The sequence below is a fragment of the Cyprinus carpio genome, chromosome A23, assembly GCF_018340385.1.
Source record: "Cyprinus carpio isolate SPL01 chromosome A23, ASM1834038v1, whole genome shotgun sequence".
NCBI classification, from domain to species: domain Eukaryota; kingdom Metazoa; phylum Chordata; class Actinopteri; order Cypriniformes; family Cyprinidae; genus Cyprinus; species Cyprinus carpio.
This window is the reverse complement of record NC_056594.1, coordinates 14219111-14244194: the sequence shown is the minus strand read 5'-3', so window position 1 is coordinate 14244194 and position 25084 is coordinate 14219111. Positions and strand designations below refer to the sequence as shown.

Genomic DNA, 25084 nt, shown 5'->3' with positions numbered 1-25084 from the left:
TCTTTATTCTTCAAAATTAAAATCACAAGTTCTCCTCTGCCCTGCTATTTAGAGGAAGTAAACATCCTGAGGTCCTGGCAGAAGCCAGAGCGCTCCTATAGGAATATGTTTGACTTATTTCCCTAAAGACGCAGTTTCCTTGTTCATACTAGATAAAGTCAAGAACTAATCAGTGATTTGTTATGGGGGTCTGAGGTCTCTTAAGCTTAACCCATACTGTGGTTTTTATGGGGGTCCTGAATGCTTTTCATGCTGCTCACAGGGGTTCTGTAAGCTCCTTTGGATCACACACATCGCACAATGTGGGTCCAGCTCGCAAAGGTAACTTGGCTTCGGAGTCATATTATTAATGCTGAGACTCTAGAGAATAGTGAACACCTCCTGCTGGATCACTACTAAGATGTGATTGCTTTCATACACATCAGACCTTAAAATATTCTCATCAAAAAAATAAGAAATGTTCTCTCATTAAACAAGCTATTCTCTGATAATGAATGTATGTGTGTAAAGCACATTTAGTGATTTTTAAAAAATGGTTACATAACATATTCCCATGATCTGGATGCATTATTCCTATTCAAATGGATTGTTTTATTTACTCATCACTGAGACATAACATTCTACCAAACAATTCTATCTTTTGCCTTAAGTTTAAAAAAAACATATTTTATTAATTCTCCGAATAACAACACTTTTTAAGTTCAAATTAAATATTTTTATTACATTTTTAAATAAAGTCTAAATATAGCAGAAAAGGCTCCTGCAGTTCATAAATATGTGATATCACAAATATTTTATCAACAACATCAGATTTCCTGTCAGACTGTGGCTGTGTACAAGTCCACTGATGAACCTGAAAATCAGTTTGAAACTATACTATATTCTCAGTCAGTCATTCATTGAAGTGAATTCAAGATTATTTATATAATATTACATTGTTGTTGTTTTTTTTTATTCTAAATTATCCATATTAAATATTGAAAACCTTGGTATCTGTCAGCGTTGACCCACATTTTGAGCAGACAAGGAAAAACACAGTTTTTGTAATGATTTAAATAAATTAATTAATTAATTTTTTTATTGTTTGTTATAAATAAACCAACAACAAACTATTTTTTTTTTCTTTTTATTTTTACTTTTTTCCTGATTTGTAAACTGTTTTGTCCCACGGTTCCAGAATCAGTGTTACTTGCCTTAAATCATCCATGTTTAAGCCATAAGCTAAATGTCTGGAACATAACATATGACACAGAATAAATAAAATACAATCCTGATCAGACCTACAGACATTGACCATCGGGTCAATTCACAAATGAGTCCTTTTAAAGAGACATTTCACCACAACAAAGGAGCCCAGGCGCGGAGCCCTCCCCTTTAAAACTAAGCACACCCCTTTAACCCACTATTGTCTAGCCGAGCCTGGCAGGCGGTGTATGGTTGGTTGGTTTGTGGTTGTGTTGGGAGTCTCGCTCGCTTGTCAATATCACACACAACGAATACTTTAATGCTAAGAGATGGGAATCTTGCAGTCATGCTTCCACGACGAACTGCTGTAGCGCTGCTCGCTCTGTGTGGATTAATAGCGGTCGGCGATGGTGAGTCGGGTGTTTGTGTGTGTGTCACCCCTCTCTGTGTGTATTTATTTATTTGATAGGCTGCTGGTGTGTGGGGAGAGAGTGTGGCCAGGCTGTGTTGTGCTGGCCGGGGCAGCCTGGCGCTCATCATGGCGCTGTGTCTGGGGTTTGTAAACGAGTCATCTGCACCGTAAATCATTTCTTATTCGAATATAACTAGTGTTGTATTTTGAATTGCGCTTCATTCGCGGAACATAATTGATGTTTGAATATAACATTTTTGAGGTTCGTCTATTAACCGCGTTAGTGTTTGTTGTCCCTTTTTTAATATAGCCAAATACAGTCTCTCTCTCTCTCTATACACACACACACACACACGTTTCCCTGTTAACATACAGGCCTGCTGTCCCTAATAATTGCAATGCATGTGTATTTACGTTACGTTAAGCAACTATTAAATATTACAGTGAATTATGGCATGTATGTTCAAACCACCAGTATTTCACATGCCTTCACATAAATTTACATGTATAAACCTGCAATGCCAACCTTGCCCTGTGGTTTGCACGTTGTGACGATCCACGTCCGCCTATTAGCAAATGAATCGCGCTTCTGATTCGAATCTTTTCAATAAATCGGTTGAACCGGTTCACATTCACACTACCGGTCTGAAGGATTTGTTCGCGAACAGGAGCGCTTCTCCAGTTTCAAACTCACTGACTCGTTGAATCGAACCTGGAACTGTCTCTTTCGGATGTGGTCGAATCGTAATGAAACGAAAACGAGCCGAGTGTTTGTCCAAAATGTTATACCATGCCAGTGTCAGGAATCACATAATGACGTAAATACATCATGACGTCAAATGATAGGTATTCGATTTAGAAAAAAATGTTCTGAACAAGCGATTCTTCGTGACCTAAATAAATCACAGAATCGTTTATTTATTCGATTTTCTTGCTGATTTTTTGTTTGAAAATATACAAGGTGTTTGTAAATCCTCATGATTATTATTTTTTTTTTTTACCGTGATGCTTTACAGCGTTCCATTGTTGATGAGATGACTGACATGTTTCTATGATTTTTAATTTAATACAGATTTAATAACAAAGAGAACTTTTAAGTTTAGAGAAATGTTCGAAAGAACCGACTCACAGAAATGAGTCTAATTTCCCATTACTAGTTGTGACATATAACTCAACATGAATTCCAGTGATTCATTTAAAAATGACCAGCCTTGTTTGTAGTTACATGTTAGATTATATCATAAATGTTGTTGACACTACATTGTTTGCTGTGGTATACCCTGTTTACAAAACAGTCTGGTGGTGTTTCTTAACATTAATCAGCATTGTGTATTTCAACTGGCGAAAACAGTCCTCATTGACCCCATTGCTATTGCGAAGCCATAAGGCCTAAAATATTGCCAATTTCTTAATGTATTCACATATTTTACTGGTTCTAGAAAACTAATGTTGTGTTTTATAACCCCTGGCAAGTACATATTTCTTGTAGAGCACGATGGGAAGCTGGTCATTCAGCAAGTTCAGACTCAAGTCAGATTTGGAGTCTGGTCCTTTGTAATGGAAATGTGGGCAATGAGCCCTATTCAGTGCCCTGTCAAGGGAGTCTGCCTTTCTTTTGTATGGCCAAACTGATGGTGGTCACATCCACAGCACAAATAAACATGTCTGTGGTTGCATGGCACAGCATGATAACAGTTTATGCTTGGAAACACTAGTGAGATTTGCTGGAAGGACAAAACTGTGCAAATCAGTGTGATGTTCAGATGATTTTGAGAAGTCAACAAAATATAGTATGAAAACTGGCCTGCCTTTTTGTAGTGTGATCATTTTTTGGCCTTTAAAATTTAAAAAAAATAAAATTTTTCCCCATTGCAACTTGCTGTGCTCCAGACATATCACTGAAGACTTTGTAATGAAATGTAACACAGCAGGGGCCATTTTCATCTACGATTTGAAAAAGTTCAGCAATCTGTGATTTCTGATTGGTGACTCATCTTTTTCTGAGAAGCATTGCTCCCACTGTTCGCAAATGGGTGTGTTGCACAAAATACTGCCAAATGCTCTTATAGAACTTGATCGGAAATGCTAAACAGACAGATCCCACCTGTAGTACGTCTGACTGGGTCAGCTCAATGACAGACTCTACAGTGAGCGGATTGTAGTACGAGAGGCGCCTTCAGGCTGCCAGTGATGGGTTTGCACAGCTGCCGGTAGTTGAACGCAGACTATGAAACAGATTGGCGACTCCAGCCATGTTATGGTAATTATTCCACCGAGGTGCTGCTGAATCCAAGCAATTTAAGGCGATTTGGTGTTTCAAGGCTCTGGACTTGCAGTTTGACTGCCTATTTTCTATGTAAGAATGCTGTTTTTATTTGTTTTTGATAAACTGGCTGGTCGTGAGATGTCTGTGTGACGCTTATCGCAGGCCTGTGTGAGAAAACAACAGCAATGTGATATGGGCACTGTGAGCTAGGCAGACAGCCGTGAGGCAGGGTGCGTCGCTTTCATCATCTTTCATTCTCTCGCACATTTTTCTTTTCCCTTCACACACAGACCAGACTGAAGCATTAAACGTGCTCCAAGTCCCTGCTCTCCTACATTTACGTTTGGTAAGAAACTCTTCAGGAATGACACAATAGCCCATTCAAACTTACATTTTATGAGTGACTCACTTGCTTACAGGAAATGACCATTAAATTGTTTGACTTCTCATAACAGGAGCACCAGAGTGGAAACATTTATTTAAAGGAATAGTTCACCCAAAGTGAAAATTTGCTGAATATTTACTCACCCTCAGGTCAACCAAGATGTTGATGAGTTTCTTCATCAGAACAGATTTGGAGACATTTAGCATTGCATCACTTGCTCACCAGTGGATCCTCAGCAATGAATGGGTGCCATCAGAATAAGAGTCCAATCAGCTGATAAAAGCTTCATAGTAATTCAAATCACTCCAGTACATCAATTAACGTCTTGTGAAATGAAAAGCTGTGTGTTTGTAAGTCTTTCTCCAATGAAAAACTTATCTGATCTGAAACAGGAGAGAAATATGCACAGAACATGCACCATTTACAAGCAAAAACAGTTCTAAACAAGTATGTCGGTGGATTTTGATGTGAGAGGACAACAGGGGATGGACTTTTTCACTGTGTTAATTGATGAACTGAAGTCACATGGATTACTTGTTGATTGTTGTGATGTTTTATCGGCTGCTTGGACTCTCATTCTGACGGCACCCATTCACTGTAGAGCATCCACTGGTGAGGGTGATGTAATACAAACTTTGCAAATCTGTTATGATGAAGAAACAAACTCATCTACATCTTGGATGGTCTGAGGGTGAGTATTATGATTTTTTATTTTTACTTACTTTACTTTAATTGTAAATACATTTGTAATTTTAGCTGTTTATTAACGCATTCAATTATAATAGAAATGTTCTGAATCTCGAAGTCTCTGAACTTGTTGTGTAGGCAGGAAGGGGCAGACATTTGAAGCCTGTATCGCAGGAGGGCTCCAGGTGTTGTGAGGGTGCTGTTATGGAAATGAAAAGGAGCACATTAAGCCATATTTTGCATGTGTGTGCTTGTATATAAGATCAGAGAATGGAAAGTGTAGCAAAGGAAGATATGTGGGTTCATGGGGAGTGTGTGTGCGTGCGAGCGGGGAGGCCGGCTGCTGGGGTTGAGTCCACGGTCACAGCCGACTGAAGCTGGTCTCTGCTTCATTAATGACCTTGCTAATGACCCGAATGGCCGGCGGGCAGTAGCGATAACATTGAGAGACAGACCTCTGTGTGACCTACATTATAGTGCATGTTCAGAAATAGTACATTTAATTGACTTTTTTCCCTTAGTACTAAAAACATTATCTTGTGGCTTTTATTTTCTTAAAAATAAGGGTCATTTTTATTATAAGCTTGAAGGAATAGTTTTGTCATTGTTTACTCACCCTCATGTCGTTCCAAACCCGTATAGCATTATTTTTCCATCAGACATTTTTGAAATATCGTTATGCAGCCCAACCGTATCTGACCTAGGTCTATCAAGTTCCAAAAAGTTCCATAAAAAAATATAAAAGCAAATGTGGCGTTTTAAGGATTTTCATTTTCAAGTGAAAACACGTTTCTATTACAAAAGATTTAAATTTCAAATAAATGCTGTTCTTTTGAACTTTCTATTCATCAAAAAAAAAAAAAAGTTGCATAAAAATAATAGGCTGTTTTCAACTGATAACAATAAGAAGTGATTCTTAAGCACCTAATCAACATATTAGAATGATTTCTGAAGTATCATGTGACACTGAAAAATAAATGACATTTTAAAATAAATAAAAATAGAAAAAGTTATTTTAAATTGTAATGATATTACTATTTTACTGGTTTTCTTTTTCTTTTTTTGGATCAAATAAATGCAGCCTTGGTGAGCACAAGACTTTAAAATCTTAGACTGTAAACGTTTCAATGGTAGTGTATCTAAAACAAAAGCATCTCTTATACTTGTCAGAAAGAACTTTTGTTATCAAATGAAATGGTTTGTAGCTGCTGCCCTTTGAAAGAGAAAAGACTTTGAATGTTTACAGGGGGAAAGAGAGATTCATGCCTCTGTACCAGATAAGTAATTTGACCATGAGGGTTCTGAAGAAGCTCCCCTTCCTTTCACTGCATTGATTTTGTGAGTGTAGTTAGACGTGTGTTTCAGAGTGCATGTCTGTGTGAGTGTGTGTGTGCTCTGTCTGGTGGCGTCAGCATGTCTTAATCAGCTCACTGTCTGGGTGCCCAATGGATCTCATTTCAGCTCTATACATCTTGGGTAACTGCACTCTCTTAGTCTGCCTGCTCTCAGTAGCCCCTGGCATCCTGCTAGAAGAGAAGGATGATGGGCTTTCATTATCCAGAGGAGGTGAAGCAAGAGATAATGCCTCCAACGAGAGTCGAGCACCGCTCTGGCTGTCCATTTGTAATAGATATGAGAGGACTGTTTGTGTTGCAGGGGGCAATATTTGCCTCTGAGTGTTTAAACCACAAACCCTGTGAGCTCTTAATCCTCACTTTGACCCCAAAATGGAAAGCTGGTACTCCTGAAGGAGAGGTTGTGAAATTTGTGTTCCATAGTGAAGGCTTTAGTCACAGTACCGGTAATGTGAAGTTGTTTGTGGCTTCAACGTTGACTAAAGACGTCCCATGAGCCCCGCTCTGATCAGCCAAGCACACTCTTAATGGCAACGATTTCATTCACATCTTCCCGCAATGGTTTTCATTTCCTGTCTGAACAAGAATGGAATGATAGGAACTTCACACTGGCAGTGAGATTTTGATGTCGTCCTTTACTGAATTCCCCCTTTTCTGTTGGGTTAAGCCAAGTCTAGACTAGGGTTTTTAAGGTCTGTCGCAGCTAGTCTCTCGGATGAAATCCCGTCACAGCTGGGGGTTCTGTAAGTTGCCCTCTGCTACCTCTCTGTGTTCTGTCCCGGCATATCTGATTCACCGGCAGCTCTTAAAAGCATGTCAGTGGAGTCCCCTACACCCCAGCCACTCTAACAGTAACTCCCCCATCCTCCTCTGCACAACCCACTCCCATCCTTTGTCCAGACACAGCCCGCCCAATCCCTCCTCATGTCCCCTTAATCTCCACACAAAGAGCCAGTGTAAGGCCACCAATTATGCACATACAAGACCTCGCTTGGCCCGACCCTCTCGCGCTGCCTCGCTGCAGGTTTGGAGCCACGCATGCCGTGTTTCGACTAGCTTTGCATAAACGTTGATTGATCTTTTTGAAGTTTCACTCTATATACTGCAGGAATTTGAGTGGTAGAGTGTTGGGTTTCTGTAGCGCAAGTGATTTAGTGTTTGGGAATGATGTTGAAGGTTTGGTTTCGTAAGTTAAAGTCACGATAAATGAAGTAAAAAATAAAAAGTAATCAGAAATGATTATGCCTTAATATCTCACGCTTTGGCTTTATCTTATTTTTTACTTTGAGGTGGAAACAAGCATAGCTATCAGATTTCAAAAGTTTTAAAAATGGCTCGTTTTAAGTGTAAGGTACCAAAAAAATGATCCCTGAGGTTAAAGTCGCAAGGAAAGTAGCAACATATCTTTGCAGGGTTAAGCAGACTGAATGATTTTGTGAGGTCTGCCATTCATCCCCAGAGAGAATTTTCACCAGAAGATTATGATACTTTCATTAAAAATTATGAAGTCAAAAAATGAAATAAAATTGCATTTTTTGGCGTGTGGGATTTTTTTGCAGAAGATTATGATACTTTCATTAAAAATTATGAAGCAGAAAATAGCTAAGGAAAATTTCATGCCAACTTTAAATTTTGTTTAACAATACCAAAGCGTTACATTCAGTGAATAATAGCTAAGGAAAATTTCATACCACACTAATTTGAGTTACATTCAGTGAATACACAATATTCTTAAAGTACACAATTTGTTTATGTTGTTGTCACAAGTAATTTACATGTTAATGTGTATTATGACTCTTTACATCATGGAGAGGAAACACTGAGTTATTTTTTCTTTTTTATATGAAAAACATGTTGCAATATGAAATATGGCCACAATATACATGCATATAATGGTTGACTTGAAGAGGCTTTGTGATTTCATGAACTGTTGGACTGACATAAAAAGCAGTGTTGTCTTGTGACGTCTCTGGAATCCTTATTGTTTGATGGAGTCTTTAAAAACTGAAGTGTGTAATTTCTGTGTCACCATGCAGAGCTGCAAAAATAATTATTGTTTTTTAAAACAGGTTTTCCCGAACACTCCCCTCATCTTTCATTAGTCGACAAAACAGATAGCTCTGCCCCCAAATCACACCATTATGCTCAAATTGAACAGTTTTGATAGTGCAACAGTAACATTTTTGGAGGGTGAATATCACTCTACGAATGGTTACTTATAGTTGTCTCTGCATATTAGATTCGTGGCATAATGTTGTCCCTCAAGCAGAAATTTGGTAACAATGGTAGTTAATGGGGCTGTTTGAAAGTGATGCTTTAAGCAATATAAAAGCACTTACAATTAATCTTATAAAACTTGTGTAATATTTGTTCTAGCCATTTTTTTAATTGTAGTTTTAGAGCTTTAGGAATTATGTTGCCATGACCACGAAACTGTACAACTGGATATAACTTTACACAAAAAGGCTTAGTAAGTGTTTTTTTCCCACACTAAAATCACATTATACGCAATCTTGTGGCTTTACTCTTGTATGTTAACATTGAAAGATTGGCCCTGTTCACTTCAATTTTAAGTGCCTCACTGCAACCCAGAATTTAACTTTTTTTAAACAAAAGGAGGGACAAGTAGAAATAAATGTTTGTGCTAATCAACATTAAGCCTCGAGTGCTGTTGATTGAGCAACATGTACTGAACCCGGAATATTCCTTTAAGCGTTTTAACCAAAAAATTACACACTTCAGCGGTAAGTATAGTTATCCTGATTGTGATTAATGTTATATCTACATTGCATTTTCTCAGACCTCTTTAGAAAGAGACTACGAGGCAATTACGGTCATTCTATTTGCTGCCCGGTGATTTAATGATATCGTGTGTGCTCCATTAGAGGGTTATTATGGCACCGGGTTGTTTTTCTCTCGCTATCAGGGCCTGGTTACCTCCGTGTAATCTGCAGGAAATTCCTTGTGCATGTGAACTTCAGTTGACTTGGATCTGCCCCACTAACGGTTACTGGCAGTGCGCTTCGGTGTCTGTTAGATCACAGCCTTTATAAGATTTATAAAAAGTAAGCACACACTCTCTTACACTCCCTCTCTTGCTCTATGACGCTTGACACATACACCCCCCCACACAAATACACATGGTGAAAATGTGAAGTTGACGCTTGTTCGGGAAGGTGTGGTTCCGCCACTTGCATGTCATGAGTTGTGCAATAAACCTGTGTGCGAAAAACTGTGGGAGGCGGTGTAGTGAGTCAGATCAATTAAGTGTGTGTGGAGCGAGATGAGTGACAGTAGGACTACAAAGTAAACACAGAGGCCTGAACATGTGGGAAAGGCAAAGGAAAAGCAGTGAAATGAGAAGAGAGGATTAGAATAGAGCGTTCTTGACAGGGATGCCCAGAAAAGACTGGGCATTTTGTTCTTTGGTGGGCCCTGTTGTGATCAACAGTCAAGCGTCTGAAGTCCTGTTATTTTAAAACCACTGCCATTTGTCTTGAGTGGCCTGCCATTGTATGCGGCTCGGATAAAATCAAGGGCGCCGGTGGAGTATGAACGCCACCCCTCGTGTCATGACCTCGGTCACCCTCAGCAGTCTGTGTGCCAGCAGTCAACACATCCTGTCTGAGTTTGTCTGATCTGTTGAAGAGACAAATATATATAATGGTGATGATAGTTCTAAAAAAAGTTACAAAAAGGTGAGATGGTCGTCCATCATGGTGACTATTTTAATGCCTCAATGATTAATTATATAGTTTATTTATGCCCTCAGGCTTTTAAGGTTATGTTGTAGGCAATCAAAAATCAAAAGGTACCATGAAGTTACCATGTTTTTTTGTTTTTTTTGTAGGTGTTACCATGGTAGTCTTTTCATTTTGTACATGACATGGTACTCCAAGGTTCTTAAATGGTCTTACCATCTGTTACTTCTGTACTTTTGTACATGTACTTTTGTATTTGTTTTTTCTTATTTTTTTTATTGTTTTTTCAAAAAGTGAGTGTATTTAATGGAATATTTTTATTAAATGTCGTATGTATGAGGTATTTTTATGGAATTCTTCTGGCTTTAATTGTGGATCATACTTGCGTTTGACATTATTGCGGTAGCGTTGTCCGGTTCTGAAAGTGGCAGCTGGGCTGAAGTTTTGTTTCGAATACATGTAATGCACTTATAAATGAATATATAAGTCAGCTTGCAACATTCAGGGTTCATATAAAGAGATCTAACAATAACCTTGCCAATTGAATATAAATGGCTTTGAGTTTTAAATATTTTAGTAAATATTGTGTAAAAGAAGTACTTTTCTAAGCGATCAGACAATAAAAAAGGGTGATTTAAAATCCTACAGACCAGCATTTCTTGGCCATTCTGATGTCAAAACCCCCCTCTGTTTGAGATTATTCTAATAAATAATTAATCATTTTAACACTTATTCCCTTTCTGTTTTTTTTTCTGTTTTACATAATAAAAATCAACATTCAGTTGGATTTGATTAATTGTTGATTGTACTACCTCTTACATGTCAAATCTAATCATCTAGCTCATTATTTATTGCAAAACTGAGTTCTATGACTGTGCAATAATGCAATAGTCTGTAAAAGTGTTTTGCTGATATAAAGCTGCTGCAGTGGGGGTCTGAATCAGGCCGTCCCATGCCAGCTTCTGCTATACACAGACTGTTTGGTTTCATCTGCAGTGGCGGATTCAGTTTCATGTTATGCAGTTAGGTAGGGAACTGAACTCTGCATGTAGTGCCTCTGCCTGAGTTACCTTGCTCAGTGATTCCTTATGTCCTTATATTGGTCTTGTTTGCCCTCTGGTGGATATTTTGAGTTAGCACAGTTCCACAGTTGAAGGAAGAAGTGAATACAACCTCATTAATGATCTGACATTAAGATGAAGACATATTGTAGTTATTTAGAGTCATATTTGAATTGAATCTCTCTCTTCCTCTCTCTAGCTCTTAAGTGTAATTGCACTGCCTGTGAGAGCAGCGGTTATGTGTGCGAGACCGATGGGGCCTGCATGGCCTCTACGTACCACACCAATGGTCAGGAGGAGCAGCAATTTCGGATCTGCATCCCCCGTGTCAGCCTGGTACCACCCGGACAGCCCATCTACTGCTTGAGCGCCGAAGGCCTGCTCAACACACACTGCTGTTATACAGACTTCTGCAACAGTATCAACCTTCAGATTCCCAGCGGTAGGAGTAAGGGCCAAATATACTATTGTTCAAAAGTCTGGAGTATTTTTTTTTTTTTTTTTTTTTTTTAATTTTTTTTTTTTTTATTTTTGTTTTGTTATTTAATTATATAATTAGATTTGTAAAATGAATACTTGAAAATGAAAACAATTATTTTAAATTGTAATAAAATTTCAAAATATTACTGTTTTGATCTGGCAAGAACATTAAAAAAAAATCTTATAGACCCCAAACCTTTCAATGTAATAATTATATATAGATGCTATATCGGCCAAAATTGTATTTTTTTTTATTTTGCTTCAAATTTTTTATTTTTTATTTAGACAAAATAGTATAGTTTTAATACTGATCATTTATGACAAAAATAATTATCTGCCTACTATCAGTATTGAACAGAATTTTAATATTTGTTCATCCCTCTAGGTACATCCTGTAAAGTGCATTTTACTCATTTTTCTTTAGGGATTGCTGAAGGTAAAGGGGGCAGCTGGGGTCCTGTAGAGCTGGTGGCAGTGATAGCAGGCCCGGTCTTCCTCTTTTGCTTGCTGCTTATCATGGGAGTTCTCGTTTTCCAGCACCACCAGCGCAACTATAACCATCGGCAGCGACTCGAAGTTGAAGATCCGTCCTGTGATCATCTGTACTTGGCCAAAGACAAGACCTTACAGGACCTCATCTTCGATCTGTCCACATCCGGTTCAGGATCTGGTAAGCTGCACCTCCTCCTGTGTGTGTGTGTGTAGTGTTTTGTTTGTGTGCTAATGAGTTTTCTCATTGCAGGCCTGCCCTTGTTTGTTCAGCGAACAGTGGCCAGGACAATTGTACTGCAGGAGATCATAGGTAAAGGTCGCTTCGGGGAAGTATGGAGGGGGAGATGGAGAGGAGGGGATGTGGCTGTGAAGATCTTCTCATCCAGAGAGGAGCGCTCCTGGTTCCGTGAGGCTGAGATTTACCAGACCATCATGCTCCGTCATGAGAACATCTTGGGCTTCATTGCTGCTGATAATAAAGGTAAGGAGTATTTGTCATAGTATTCATTAAAATAAATATAGTTCATAATTATTTTTAATAAAAGTTAAGTAATTAAATTGTTAGTTAATAATAAATATTTTTATGATGAATGTTTATAGAATAATGCAATTGTTTAAATCTCTATCTATCTATCTATCTATCTATCTATCTATCTAAATTCAATAGATATGTTTAAACATTGAGAATATTCATGTCTGTTTCTTAGACAATGGCACATGGACACAGCTGTGGCTGGTGTCAGACTATCATGAACATGGCTCATTATTTGACTATCTCAACCACTACTCCGTCACAATCGAGGGGATGATAAAGTTAGCACTCTCAGCGGCCAGCGGCCTGGCGCATTTGCACATGGAGATCCTGGGAACACAGGGTAATTATGAATTTGATACGTCAGCCTATCTGAACTGTAAAATCTTTCAAATCCTGTTCTCAAAAAAAAACTAACTCAATCATAATGGTCTCCTTCCACAGGGAAACCAGGCATTGCACATCGTGACCTCAAATCTAAAAACATCCTGGTGAAAAAGAATGGTACTTGTGCCATTGCAGATCTGGGGCTCGCTGTACGGCACGAGACCATCACTGATACTATAGACATTGCACCTAATCAGAGGGTTGGCACCAAAAGGTACATCTATTGCCAGGCACTGCTACTACGTTCAGTTAGTAGCCAGGTTCAGTAACTATAAAGGTAACTATGAAAACTGCATTGAATTTATTCTGTCTTTTAGATATATGGCCCCAGAGGTACTAGATGAAACGATCAACATGAAGCATTTTGATTCTTTCAAGTGTGCTGATATCTACGCTTTGGGACTTGTATACTGGGAGATTGCACGACGGTGTAATGCTGGAGGTGAGGAAAAAGGAGCTTAATTACCTTCTACCCACAGTATCTTAACAAATGTGATTAATATCAGTGTTTTCACTGGCTGTAGGTGCTATAGAGTTTTGGGGATTGTGTTTTGTTACCATTGATTCAGCACAAAATCAGCATATTAGAATGATTTCTGATGTATCATGTGACACTCAAGTAAATTCTATTTCTTAAAATAGAAAGCAGTTATTTTAAATGATAATAATAGTTCACACTGTTACTGTTTTTTCTGTATTTTTGATCAAACAATCAAAATGCAGCCTTGGTAAGAATAAGAGATTTATTTAAATGCTTAACTAAATTTACTGACAAAACTGAAAAAAGCATCATCATCATCTTTTAAATATTGCATTGAGCTATTCATCAGTAAACATGAACCTATCAGCTCATGTTTTTTGTTATCTTCTCAGGCATCCATGAAGATTACCAGCTTCCCTTCTATGATCTGGTGCCCTCCGACCCCTCCATAGAAGAGATGAGGAAGGTGGTGTGTGATCAGAGACTACGGCCCAATGTGCCCAACTGGTGGCAGAGCTACGAGGTAAAAACTCCATTTCACATTTTCAATGACCAGCCTCAGATTTTTTCTGTCAGTATGTGACTTTTAGGGTACATGTGGAACTGATGATAACAGTAGACCATGCTAAGAAAAAACATTCAAATAAAGGTGCAGCATTTACCACAAACATGCTTGCCAATTTAAAACGCCATTTTTGAGCGCAATATGCAATATGCCATCTGAGATTTTTCAATGTGAAAATACAGCCTTATAATTAAATTCAGCTGTTATTCGCAGGCGTACTTATGAGAGAGGCTGGAAAACTCAGTTTTATTTGGCTTTTCTTTCCGCAGGCGCTGAGAGTGATGGGGAAGATCATGCGGGAGTGTTGGTATGCCAACGGGGCGGCGCGGCTTACGGCTCTGCGGATTAAGAAGACTCTCTCGCAACTCAGCGTCCAAGAAGACGTTAAGATCTGAAAGACGCGGGATGCTGCAGATCCCTGTAGAGACGCACAAGCGAAAAAAAGACTTAAGCCAAAAGCAGCCTGCCAGTTTTAGCCCTTTTTTGAACCTTCTGAAGTTGTGACGAGGCCTACCTCACCATCTTAGACGAAACTACTGAGGTTGAGTCCATCCCAGCCCTTTTCCATTTCTCCAAGATCAAAGTTCCCAATCGTGGATGAGCCTCCAACCGCTGACATCAGCTCAACTTCCCTCCATGGATCTATTGTTGTTGAGTTCTTTGTTTTGTTTTTTTGCAGGAATGACAATTGAACTGACAGGCATTTTGATTTTATCGTTGTTTTTATTTCACCACTTTCGTCCAAAATGGACTTTGCCGTGTGGCTTTTTAAAAGAATGTTTAGATTTCATTTTTGTGCATCTTCGTTCACTAATACACCATGTCATATTCCAGCGTCAGTCTACGATTATATATAGTGCTCTACTGCTGTTGTGAGAATGTGAAAAAAATGTGGATAACACTGTCTCCTCCTGTTATGACTACCAATTCATGTACAAAGCTAAATGTAGCAAAGCGATCACTCCGCGTGAGACAAAGTGGCATTGCAGTTCTTTGTTCCTGGGGAAGAAATAAAGAAGTGCAGATTATTTACTCCAGTAAAAATCTGCCTGCTAATTTATCTTTCTTAAGGATGCGTTTGTTAAAAACTCACTTCATCAATGTGGTTTCATGTTTGAATGCTTTTAAATGTTCACAGGGAGTGTGTGTGTGTGTGTGTGTGTGTGTGTACACGTATGTTTTATTTAATTGCTTCTGGGTTCTTAAAATCTGTGTTGTGATTGCTAAATGCATTGTGGGATGATTGCTCAAGTTAAGTCCTGTTATCCTGAGAAAATAAGAACCTTTTTTTGTCATAATGAACCACTTGTATGCTGTTTTAAAAATCAACTTATTTTAATGGGAATGTTTAGTATGTTCTATTCCCATTATTCTGGGATGTTGGCATGTTGAACTGCACTGTTGTTATTTGTTTGCAGCCAGAGTCCTTTTAGGGATGTAGTAGTTAGTACCACTTCAAAAAACACACATGTAAAATAATGCATCTCTCTATTTGCCTGCATTACATTTATATTGCTCTGCTTTGCCTTGCATTGAAGAGTTGTCTTTCAGTTTAATTTAAAAGTACTACTGAACATTTCTTCCTCATCTCTACATATATATAGGGTTTGCCAAGACTAACCACCAAATGCTGGGCACAGTGACATCATCCCTTTATTAACTTTACTTGCACCAATGTCTTGATCACAGTCAGAAATCTGCAGATGTTCTGAACGGTTAACTGGAATCTGGGATATGTGTAACAGTAGGTGCGAAACATGACTAGATTATGGCATTAACGCCAAATGCTTGTTGAAGGGCTGGAGGAGAACAAGGGTCCTGTATTATGTGTAACATTGAATCAATTGCAGATTCTATTACAGTCCATTTCTTATTGATCTGTGCATTTTATACTGTTGAGGTCATATCTTATGAATCTGCTCTGCGTAGCTGGAATATGTTTGATGACAGCAGCATGATTCAGTTGAGTTGTGATGTTAAGAATGGCTCAAATAACTAAATATGACTGGATTTTGTTATATCATGGTGCTCTACATCATACACTGGGAATTCTGTCCTTAGAAATGTATAGGCTAATTGTTCCACTATTTATATTGTGCTTGCTGTTTCCTTACAACTTGGATTTTGCAGATGTTTGTAAAACATGTACTTTAACTTTTGCTGAAGACTTAAGGAATGACAACCGATTCAGACGGTAGTTACTGCCACTTTGTGGAGGCAATTTAGTTTAAATTCCCTGACGTTTGTCCATTTTAGTCTTTAAGGGTTCAGACTTGGTAGCCAATGCTTTCAATCCAACTGATACAAGTTCTTGATCCTAAGGTTCCATGTGTATTTTAAACATATTGAAACAAATCCACTTGTGGTTTAATATAATGTACATAAATGGTATACAGTAATAAATGCTTTTTCTTATTTGTGTCTCGTTGACTCTGTCCAAAAGCTTAACTTGATTTATATTTAAAATTATATAAAAAAAGAATTGTGATACCAGTGGCAAATAAAATTTTGCCTATAAAACATGCTCCTCAAAGTGAAATAAGTTTCTAAGCTTTTCTTGGACGAACAAATTTTACCTGACAACATAGAAACCTTTATATTTAAAATGCATTTTATTTTTCTTTACAAGAAAGAAAGCAGAGACAAAGAAATAAATGGAGGGCTGGGAGGGAAGGGGACAGCCGTATATAAAGAGATGCAACCTCTGACGTCAAAAAATATGTACAATTCAAAATTATATCCATACAAAACATGCCACATACAATAAAAATGACCATTTTATTCATCTTCCCTAAAAGTAGCTCTGCTGTACAGTTGCAGCATCTTTTTTAAAAAGTAGATCAAGTTGAAAACCAAAATCAGGATTTATTTCATTACAACACGTGTAGAAAGCTTAAATTAAGAGATTTTAAAAGAACAAAGGGGGGCAAAGAGTCACTCAAGCTAAAATTCAGTAAGGTCTGTGTTTAATAACAGACAACCCTTAAAAGAATCAATGCTAGTTCGGAGGATGTATAAATAAAATAATGCTGAGTGCAATTCACATGTAATTAATGAAGATATTTTCGATTAATGAAGTCATACCACTTTCCGGCTATGCGGCCTTTTCATAAGTCATATAAAACATTCACTTCTACAAGGAGGGGAGGGGAAGAAAACAACAGGACACAAATCAAAACCAGTATCATCTTGGGAGATTCAAGATTTTTTACATTTACTCTTTATGCTAATTAAACTGTCACTGATTCAAGGACAGGGTTCGGTAATTCACAAGCAGTAGCATAAATAAAAGAAATATACGTGAACAATATTACATAAATACACAAATGCTATGCACCATTTTACTGCTGTTTCTTTCAAAAAAAAAAAAAATCCATTTCTATTAAACAAAATTATTTTTTTGCATGAATCCCATCTTAAATGTTTGCCATTCACCGCAACCAGTCTTCCAAAATTCATTAGTGAAGACAAGAGAAACATCACACCTTTTTAGTTAAAATGTATATGGTCTAATAGGAAAAAACGCAGATAGAAAAGAAAAAAAAAGTTAAATGCAAAAACACTCTGGTTCATATACATAAAGATATTACTTAGTTTGCCATTTTACATATATTTATAGATATATACACATTTAGTTTTCTGATAAAATGATATCCAGTGGTTGCTTTTTTCATGAATTTTATTTCTCTACAATTTTGAATTTGATTAAAAAGGGGCTGGATAAAGAGTTTAGACCCCTATTATGTACAGTTTATACATTTTGCATTTATTCTTAATGTGAGGTCATAAGTCAAGGGAGAAAAGAACAAAGTAGCATGGGCTATGTGGAGACTTTGTTCAACTCCCTTCTTTGAAATTCAACTGTTTTTTTTTTAACTGTTTTAAATTACTTTAATATAAAAGAAAATAGAAATGCCCTTTTTAAGTCTTCCTCTGTCACTGCGTCAAGCCTGTAGACTGTGCTACCACTATCAAACCACAATACATAGATTTAGATACAACCGGCCGTCAGCAGGCAGAGAAAGACTCACTACAGTAAGTTTACAACAGTCCACTATCACAGAAGGGAAGAGGCTTTACACCTAAGAGTCCTGGTTGGAGTGATGAGATCCCAACGGCGACCTAATGAACGCAGGATGGAAGTATTCAAGATGGGAAAACATGTCAAACGCAGTGGCAGTCTTGCATCACTATTTATTTTTTTTTGCCCTATAATTTTTCAAATTGCACCAACGTGGATCCGCACTGTGGCCCTTTCTCATAATTTGCTCCATCGTCAAGAACACGAGAGAATCCAGATGAACGTTTTTCTACACTAAAAGCATGATCTGCATGTGTCGACGCAGCTACATGATATCTACAGTCGGAAAAAGGTGGCCTCCAAAGACACCCGTTTGAGTTTTGATTGCTCTAAAGTAATGCATCGTCATATACTGTATCTCATTTGTATAATCAAATCAAAAAGAGTTGCACTGGCTCACTATTGTAGTCATCAGAAAGCAAAATATAGATAGAAGCAAACCTGCTGCTTAAGTTTCCCTGCTTATCCGAGAAGGCAATTGCCATGGACATTCCTGCCTTCCCCTTTCCACAGTAGCACTTAACAGTTTAATACAAAGCAGTGACGTCCCACAAACTCAATGAGGTAGACTGGGTGAAATAAACCCACCTTTTAACTCAATATAATAAAACATCTGGTGCCTTTCGAGCCACAGGTCAATAGTATTTCGACGTTATCTCATCACAGTTCTACGCAGAGCCACTCCAGGATTGTCTTGCCAATGTCCATGACCTTCATTGATGATTTGATGGGAGAGCGTTCGTTTGGGGTGACGGAAAGGGTGGTAGAGGAAAGGATAGGTCCAAGATAAAGTGTACTAGTTCAGTTTTCAGTACTTACATGGCTTTAATCAAACATCTTCACTGAGTTCTAGTCTAAGTGTAATGATATGCTATAGCTTCAGTTATTTTGGTAGATGTCAAAGGGATCGATTGCAGCCAGAGTCAGCTTATTGTAGGAGGAAACAGAGGTGCTTTTGGCAGAGGTGTATTTTTTAATCAACACGAAAGATTCAAGCAGGTCCAATACCTTTGAGCTCATCTGTAAAAGGTTGTGGCATCAAAAGTTTAATCTTCAAAGCTTTGGCTCTTGTTGTGAATAACAAAGTCTCGTCTTTCAGGTGACTGAGAGTGAACTTTTCTTCCTCAATTTAGAGCAGCTTATTAACTGGATAGTAAGAATATAACAGGCTTTGGCGCAGGAGTGTTCTGGCACCAGGGAGCAAAGACGGGTCGGACTCTTTCTCTGTCCCTGTTAGTTCATCCACTTTCTGCAATTCCAGGCTCCACAATGGCAGGGGATCTTGTGCTGATCGTCCTCGAAGTCAAACTGATAGTCATACGTCAGCTAGATTGAGAGAGGATGATGCAAAGTGTTATACTGGAGAACAGCCCAATGCTTGAGAGCACTGCCAAAAAAGAAAGATTACTGTAACTAACCTCTTCACCCTTCGGGATCCGGCGACTAGAAATTATGATGATCTTGTCCTCTTTGTCAAACGTCACAACTTCCGCGACACAGTTGGGTGCACAAGAATGATTGACGTAACTAGGGAGAGAAAGAAATCAGAAACTAAGACCCAAACCAAACACTTGGATTGCAAGAGCAGCACAGAAAGCATGATCTTACCGGGCAGGACCGCCAGTTAAGGTGGCATCAATCACATGCTCGTTATTAATGCGGAACATGTAGATCCCACGGTTCTGATTGAGGAAAACAATGAGTTTAGAAGAAAAAGGAAAGAAAAACTAGAGCAAATATATGATGGAACCTTGGCATCTACAAACCTGCTCCTCGTAAATCTTCTCTCTGCGGTTTGCAACCTCATTGCGAATGATGGTGCCAATGTACTCAATGACCATGGTGTGTTTTTCAAGGTCTTTAGCAGCATACAGACCCAGTCCTTGAATGCGAGAACGGGCCAGGTACACATTGTTCTTCCACTCGGTCTTCAACCGACGATATTGAGAAGATTTGGAATGAACAAACTGCTTGCTGTACGGGGTGTTGATCTCTCCTGTAAATGTGCTCTGATAGGCTTTGGACATACTCGTGCTGTTCAGAGTATGAGGCCTGAGAAGCAGAAAAAAATAACATTAGAAGATTATAATCTCCAAACCTTACTTATCCGACACATAAGGTCTTCGATTTCTTTGTTTCATTACCTTTTGCAGTGGGTGAGAACTTTGGGTTCTGATCGTGCACAGCCTGTAGGATTGATCATGAGTGGAAGCTCCATGAGAGGATGGCGGCCATATCGGAACGTATAATTCTGACAGTTTTCCACACCAGGAAGCTGAAGATATAGGTAAATAACAAAATAATAATAATAAAGCCATTTAAGAAAATTATTGTTACTAGGCATTGGGAAACCATTCTGATTTCAGTCCCTTATAACGATAATTTTTTATTTTAAGAAATGCAATTTATCTGACAACTTAAGTAAATTCAAGTAAACAGCAAATAAGAGGCAGCACAAATGTAATCTAGTAACTGGCCTTAACTATACATTAGAAAACAATACTTACCTGTGGTGACTGTGGTCATTAATAGAATGTTAATTAAGAATGTTTTTGCACGACCGGTTAACAAATGAATGTCATTAAGTTTAGGTTGTTTTTTTTGTATATTGAAACCAAGTGACGTGCATTTTTTTAACTGTTCTTTTGTTAATGATCCTGAATAAAAATGATTCTCTGTTAACATCCATACTTATAAATTTCTCACCGATTCAGTGATTCGCATCACTGCATGGACAGTGAGTCCATACATCTCTTCTCCTTTGACATGCTCGGTGAAAAGTTTCAACATGGCTGCTTCATCACGCAGCTTGGCAACCTGCTGCACAATCTTGGACCAAATTCCTGAAGAGCAGTGGCATGACATTAGCATGATGCAGCAAGATCAGACACTCCATTAGGATTACATGTACAGTCATTTCGGAAAATAAACTTAGATTTACATACCATCTGGAGTGGTGTCTCGGAAGTGCAGATCTTCATACCCGTGCTCCAGCACACGCACTTCAAACAGGGGCCTCCCGTCCTGCTCACTGATACGACATCGGTACCGACATCTGCGGTTTGGCACACGAGTGCTCCAGTAAATGCGTGTGGCCTCGTAGCCCACTGGAAAGATAGCAGTGGGTGAGTGAAACACAACCATCTGAGAGGGCAAGAGCTGGCCCACGGCGTGGAAGATGAGCCCGCCAACACGGAACATGTGAATGCGGTCACCACGTTGTAGGATGCTCGCAATCTGCTTCACCTCATCTCGCTCGATGTAGACGCGTCGAAAAACAGCAAAACTGCTAAGCTCCTCTTCACTGTGGGGTTTTTTGTTGTTGTGGTTGGTGAGCATAGTATTGTTTTTTTTGAAAAATGTGGAGTGTGCGGGTTTTGCAGGGGAAATGTTATAAATTTTGGGGAAGCAAACGATTGCAGCTGTTAGTAGCACCCGTCTTCTGACAGTAGGCACAGCGGGTGCGTAGTCCACGCCGAAGGGCAACCTCCACGTTAATAAGTGCACCACCCTGGGTCTCGTACACCTCAGTGGACCACAGAGCACAGTTAAGATGCACCCACAGATCAACATCGATGTTAAGCAAGCGTGCTGGACCATCTGTGGCACCATCTCCCTCCTCATGGCAGAAACAGCACTTGCGCTTGTCTCGGGGAAGCTTGTCTGGTTTCAGTGTAATGCGGAGGCGCTCCATGAGCTCGGAAACTTCACGGCTGTTCTCTTTCTTAGAACCTCCCTTGCGAATAGTGATGACTATCTGGAGACGCTTCCAGCGAAGACCCTTCCATTTTTTAACCTTGGGTCGTTCTTCTTCTTCATCAGAAAGAGGCCTGCTACGGTGTTTGATGGGTTTGAGGGATATCTCCATTGTGGGGGAGTCTAGAAGAGGAGAAGTGGCTGGAGCAGAAGGCTGTTGTTCTTCTGATGGAGCAGCTTGGGGAAGGACCACAGGCTCCTGAGATTCAGACTCCACTGTTACGGGAGAGGTGTGAGACTCCAGTTTAACTATAGATTCGGTATTAGCAGGAGCACTTGGGCTTGCGGAAGGGGATGATGTAGTCTGAACTGGTGCATCTGGTTCAGGTTTGGGCTCAGGTTGAGTGATATTTTCTGGCTCAGCTATAGCAGATGATGGGGGTGGAGGTGGCGATGGTGATGGAGGTGGAGAAACCTCGACAGGAATGACAGGCAGGTGGCGCACATCCAGATCTGAAACGTTCGTCATGTAACAGTGCTGAGCAGGTCTATCTTCTTGCTCTTGGCATTCCTGCAAATATGTGAAAATGTCAGAAGAAATGTAATGTACTTCTCAAAAGCAAGAGGACCTTTACGAAAAACATAAATGAAATTCTCAGGAAACTCGCCTGTTTGATGAGAGCAAGAATATCAACTTGTTTCCTCAGGGTACACCCTGGGAGGGAAACATCAAATTGCTTAAGCCATTCTGCATCTTGGCTTGCAGAAGTGTCTGCCTTCATACCTGAAAACACAAACAGAGCATAAGAAAAAACAAAGAACACCACTTTGAGAATAATGAATGACAGCTTGAGTACATTACCTGGGTTGGAAGAGTCAGGTACTTTCCCAGGTCCAACACCTGCTCTACCAGGACTCTGGGGAAAAGCTGCCTCGTAGGAACTTGGCATACGTATGTGCAGCAGTTGGGCAACAGCCAGCATCACTGTGTTGATATTCTGTTGAGGAGAAATAAAAAAACACTTAAATGCTGTCATGCAAAATTAACTAGGGCTTTTGTAGTGGTAGATATTTAGAGATTTAAATACCTTTGCTGCAGCTGATGTAAGCATGAAAGTTACAGACACTTCATTACTTTTGGTTTTGTCCCACTGGCTGGATGAGGCCACAACTTTTCCATCCACTGACTCAAATGGTTTTGTCTCGGGAAAACCTGCACATGGGTAGGATCAGCAAGTCAGTCAGTCATTAAAGATTAAAGCAAACAAAATAAAACTGGTTCCAAATGTAACCACATACTTGGAATGGCAGAACGAGGAATAATGGGGATAACAGGAGAGATGGCCCTCTCATCTTCCTCCTCTTTGGGATCCAACAGATGGGGGAAGCGTGTTGTCTCATCACCTAGTTGGCTTTCAGGGGAGGATGCGGGCACAATGCTGTCTGGAGCATCACTGTCATCATCACTCTCCATCCTGAGTTGAGAGAATCTATTAGTGCTCTGACATATACAAAATGTTAAGATTAGTTGTTCTTTGGAACATACTGTATTATAGAGCTGGTAATTTACCGTATATCTTCATTTTGGTTGTGAGGTGGAGTAGGAAGAGCTGCTAGGATGTCTACACTCTTTACTTCCTCTGGAACAGAACCCAAGTAAAGGGGAAAAAAATATTCTGTGCAAAAATTGTCACACAATCAAACTGGCTCACTAATGAATCAGAATCAATACTTTGTCTTACCCATGGTATCCTCTGATGCCTCTGGCTCTTTTTGACCTTCTGCTAGTTCTTCTACAGGTGTCACTCCATTTAGAAGCTTATGCTGCACAGAAGGTGGTGGAGTTGGAGGAAGTGATGATGGTGGTGTTGGAGGATTGCTGAGGTTGTTCTAATACAAAAACCACCAAAGAACATCTCAAAATATGGATATTTTACATGTTGGAAAAAGAATTAAAAAAAAAGTGTTGCAGTCTTTACAATCTGGTTGCATCTTAAGAACTTGTTTACAAGAGTATCAACCCTCTATGCACACCTTGGCAATAAATTGTCATTGGCTAGTACATTTTTTATTTTACATATACTGGTGGTGGTGCTTGAGACATTGTTGGTCATTCAGTGTTGTTGGTCATTCTGTAAAAAAAACTAACAATAATACTGTTCATATAATAATACTAACAATTCAGCTACTAATAAAAATACAAAACACAGTAAGATCTGATGAGCTGCTGGGTTAATAAATATTAATCATATTGTCTGCGTTCGCTTGACCTGATTTGCTGAAATGAAAACAGTGATGGTAATAGGTGAGCGCCAGCCAATGAGACTGCCGTTTGCGCATTAGTTCTGCCCACTAACCGAAGAAACCAGAAGTGGGCTGAATAATTCCAGGAAAATACAACAAAGAATGTAATTTACATGTAGCGCATCAATTCTACATGCTCTGCCTCTCTTTGCATGTGTGAGAGAAACACTGAGCACTGACAGCTAAGAGACGGCAAGTCGGGCGCCTTCACACTAGAGTTTACAGTGTGGCAAATACGCTGCGCATCCATTGAAATAAACTCTCAAAGTGGGCAGTATTCAAAATGAGTGAAGGCGAGTGAAATATGTTAAACTTTTACTTAGCCTCTAACTCAAACACTGGAGTGTGAAATCTAACAATTTATTGGCCAATGGCTAATGGCTAATGAAAGACATTATCTGTTTGCCTAGAATGGAAATTTAGTCGCATATGCAAGTGATTTGCTTGCGTTGTGGAGGGTTGAATACTCTGTAAGTCTTTGGAATTCCCAGAATGAGGATCACACACACAGCCTAGTGTAGACAGTCTTCTGTTGTGTACTAAAAGGTATACAAATGCCACTATAATGTACCTTTGTAAGAAGTTGGGAATAGTAGTCTGGAATATTGTCCAGTATAGCATTTCCAAATGAGCCTTTTAACTGGGCCTTAGCATTGGCTGGGCTGCTGCCAAAAGGAGCAAACAAATCCAGACTAGCTGTAATGGAGGGCTCCATCAAAGGAAGAAGAGAAAGTCCCTGTGGGTTAACCATAAGAGAGCAATGGTTTAACATAAAAGTAATCCAAATGTATCATAGCTATGCATCCTTCTTAAAACAGAAATCAAATATTCAACAAGCCAGTGCTACACACTTGTTTCAGCTGCTTCATTATTGCCTCAGTTTTTCCAACCTCTTCTTTCTTTGTTTTCTTTCTAGAGTTTGGCCCACGTTCTCCAGCTTTTGTGGTACGTTTGGCCTTGACTATCGGAGTTCTCTTTGTGAGTGATTGCAGATCCTAAAAACAGTAGCAGATA

General features: G+C 39.1%; 2 protein-coding genes across 3 annotated transcripts in view; one reads left to right on the top strand and one right to left on the bottom strand.

Moving 5' to 3' along the window:
• Window positions 1–1399: 1399 nt before the first annotated feature.
• LOC109083146 (activin receptor type-1B-like) lies at window positions 1400–16404 on the top strand. 2 transcript variants are annotated; one of them, XM_019097969.2, is made up of 9 exons: window positions 1400–1595; window positions 11252–11500; window positions 11957–12202; window positions 12275–12505; window positions 12732–12899; window positions 13001–13157; window positions 13261–13385; window positions 13817–13947; window positions 14259–16404. In XM_019097969.2, exons 1-9 carry the CDS (start codon window positions 1505–1507, stop codon window positions 14382–14384), a joined length of 1524 nt encoding a protein of 507 aa, XP_018953514.1. In that variant the 5' UTR covers window positions 1400–1504; the 3' UTR covers window positions 14385–16404. The 2 variants fall into 2 exon arrangements, with proteins under 2 accessions (XP_018953514.1, XP_018953515.1); XM_019097970.2 differs by having other exon boundaries at window positions 1401–1595; window positions 11252–11494.
• A 178-nt stretch (window positions 16405–16582) lies between these two features.
• LOC109088326 (histone-lysine N-methyltransferase 2D-like) overlaps window positions 16583–25084 on the bottom strand; it is a 37759-nt gene continuing 29257 nt past the window's right edge. The window contains 16 exon segments of the mRNA XM_042713274.1: window positions 16583–19396; window positions 19489–19597; window positions 19679–19752; window positions 19837–20122; window positions 20215–20345; window positions 20777–20913; window positions 21016–21440; window positions 21442–22337; window positions 22435–22550; window positions 22629–22764; window positions 22855–22979; window positions 23066–23241; window positions 23337–23418; window positions 23509–23656; window positions 24642–24806; window positions 24922–25065. Coding sequence (XP_042569208.1) covers window positions 19304–19396; window positions 19489–19597; window positions 19679–19752; window positions 19837–20122; window positions 20215–20345; window positions 20777–20913; window positions 21016–21440; window positions 21442–22337; window positions 22435–22550; window positions 22629–22764; window positions 22855–22979; window positions 23066–23241; window positions 23337–23418; window positions 23509–23656; window positions 24642–24806; window positions 24922–25065 — 3243 coding nt within the window. The 3' untranslated portion in view covers window positions 16583–19303.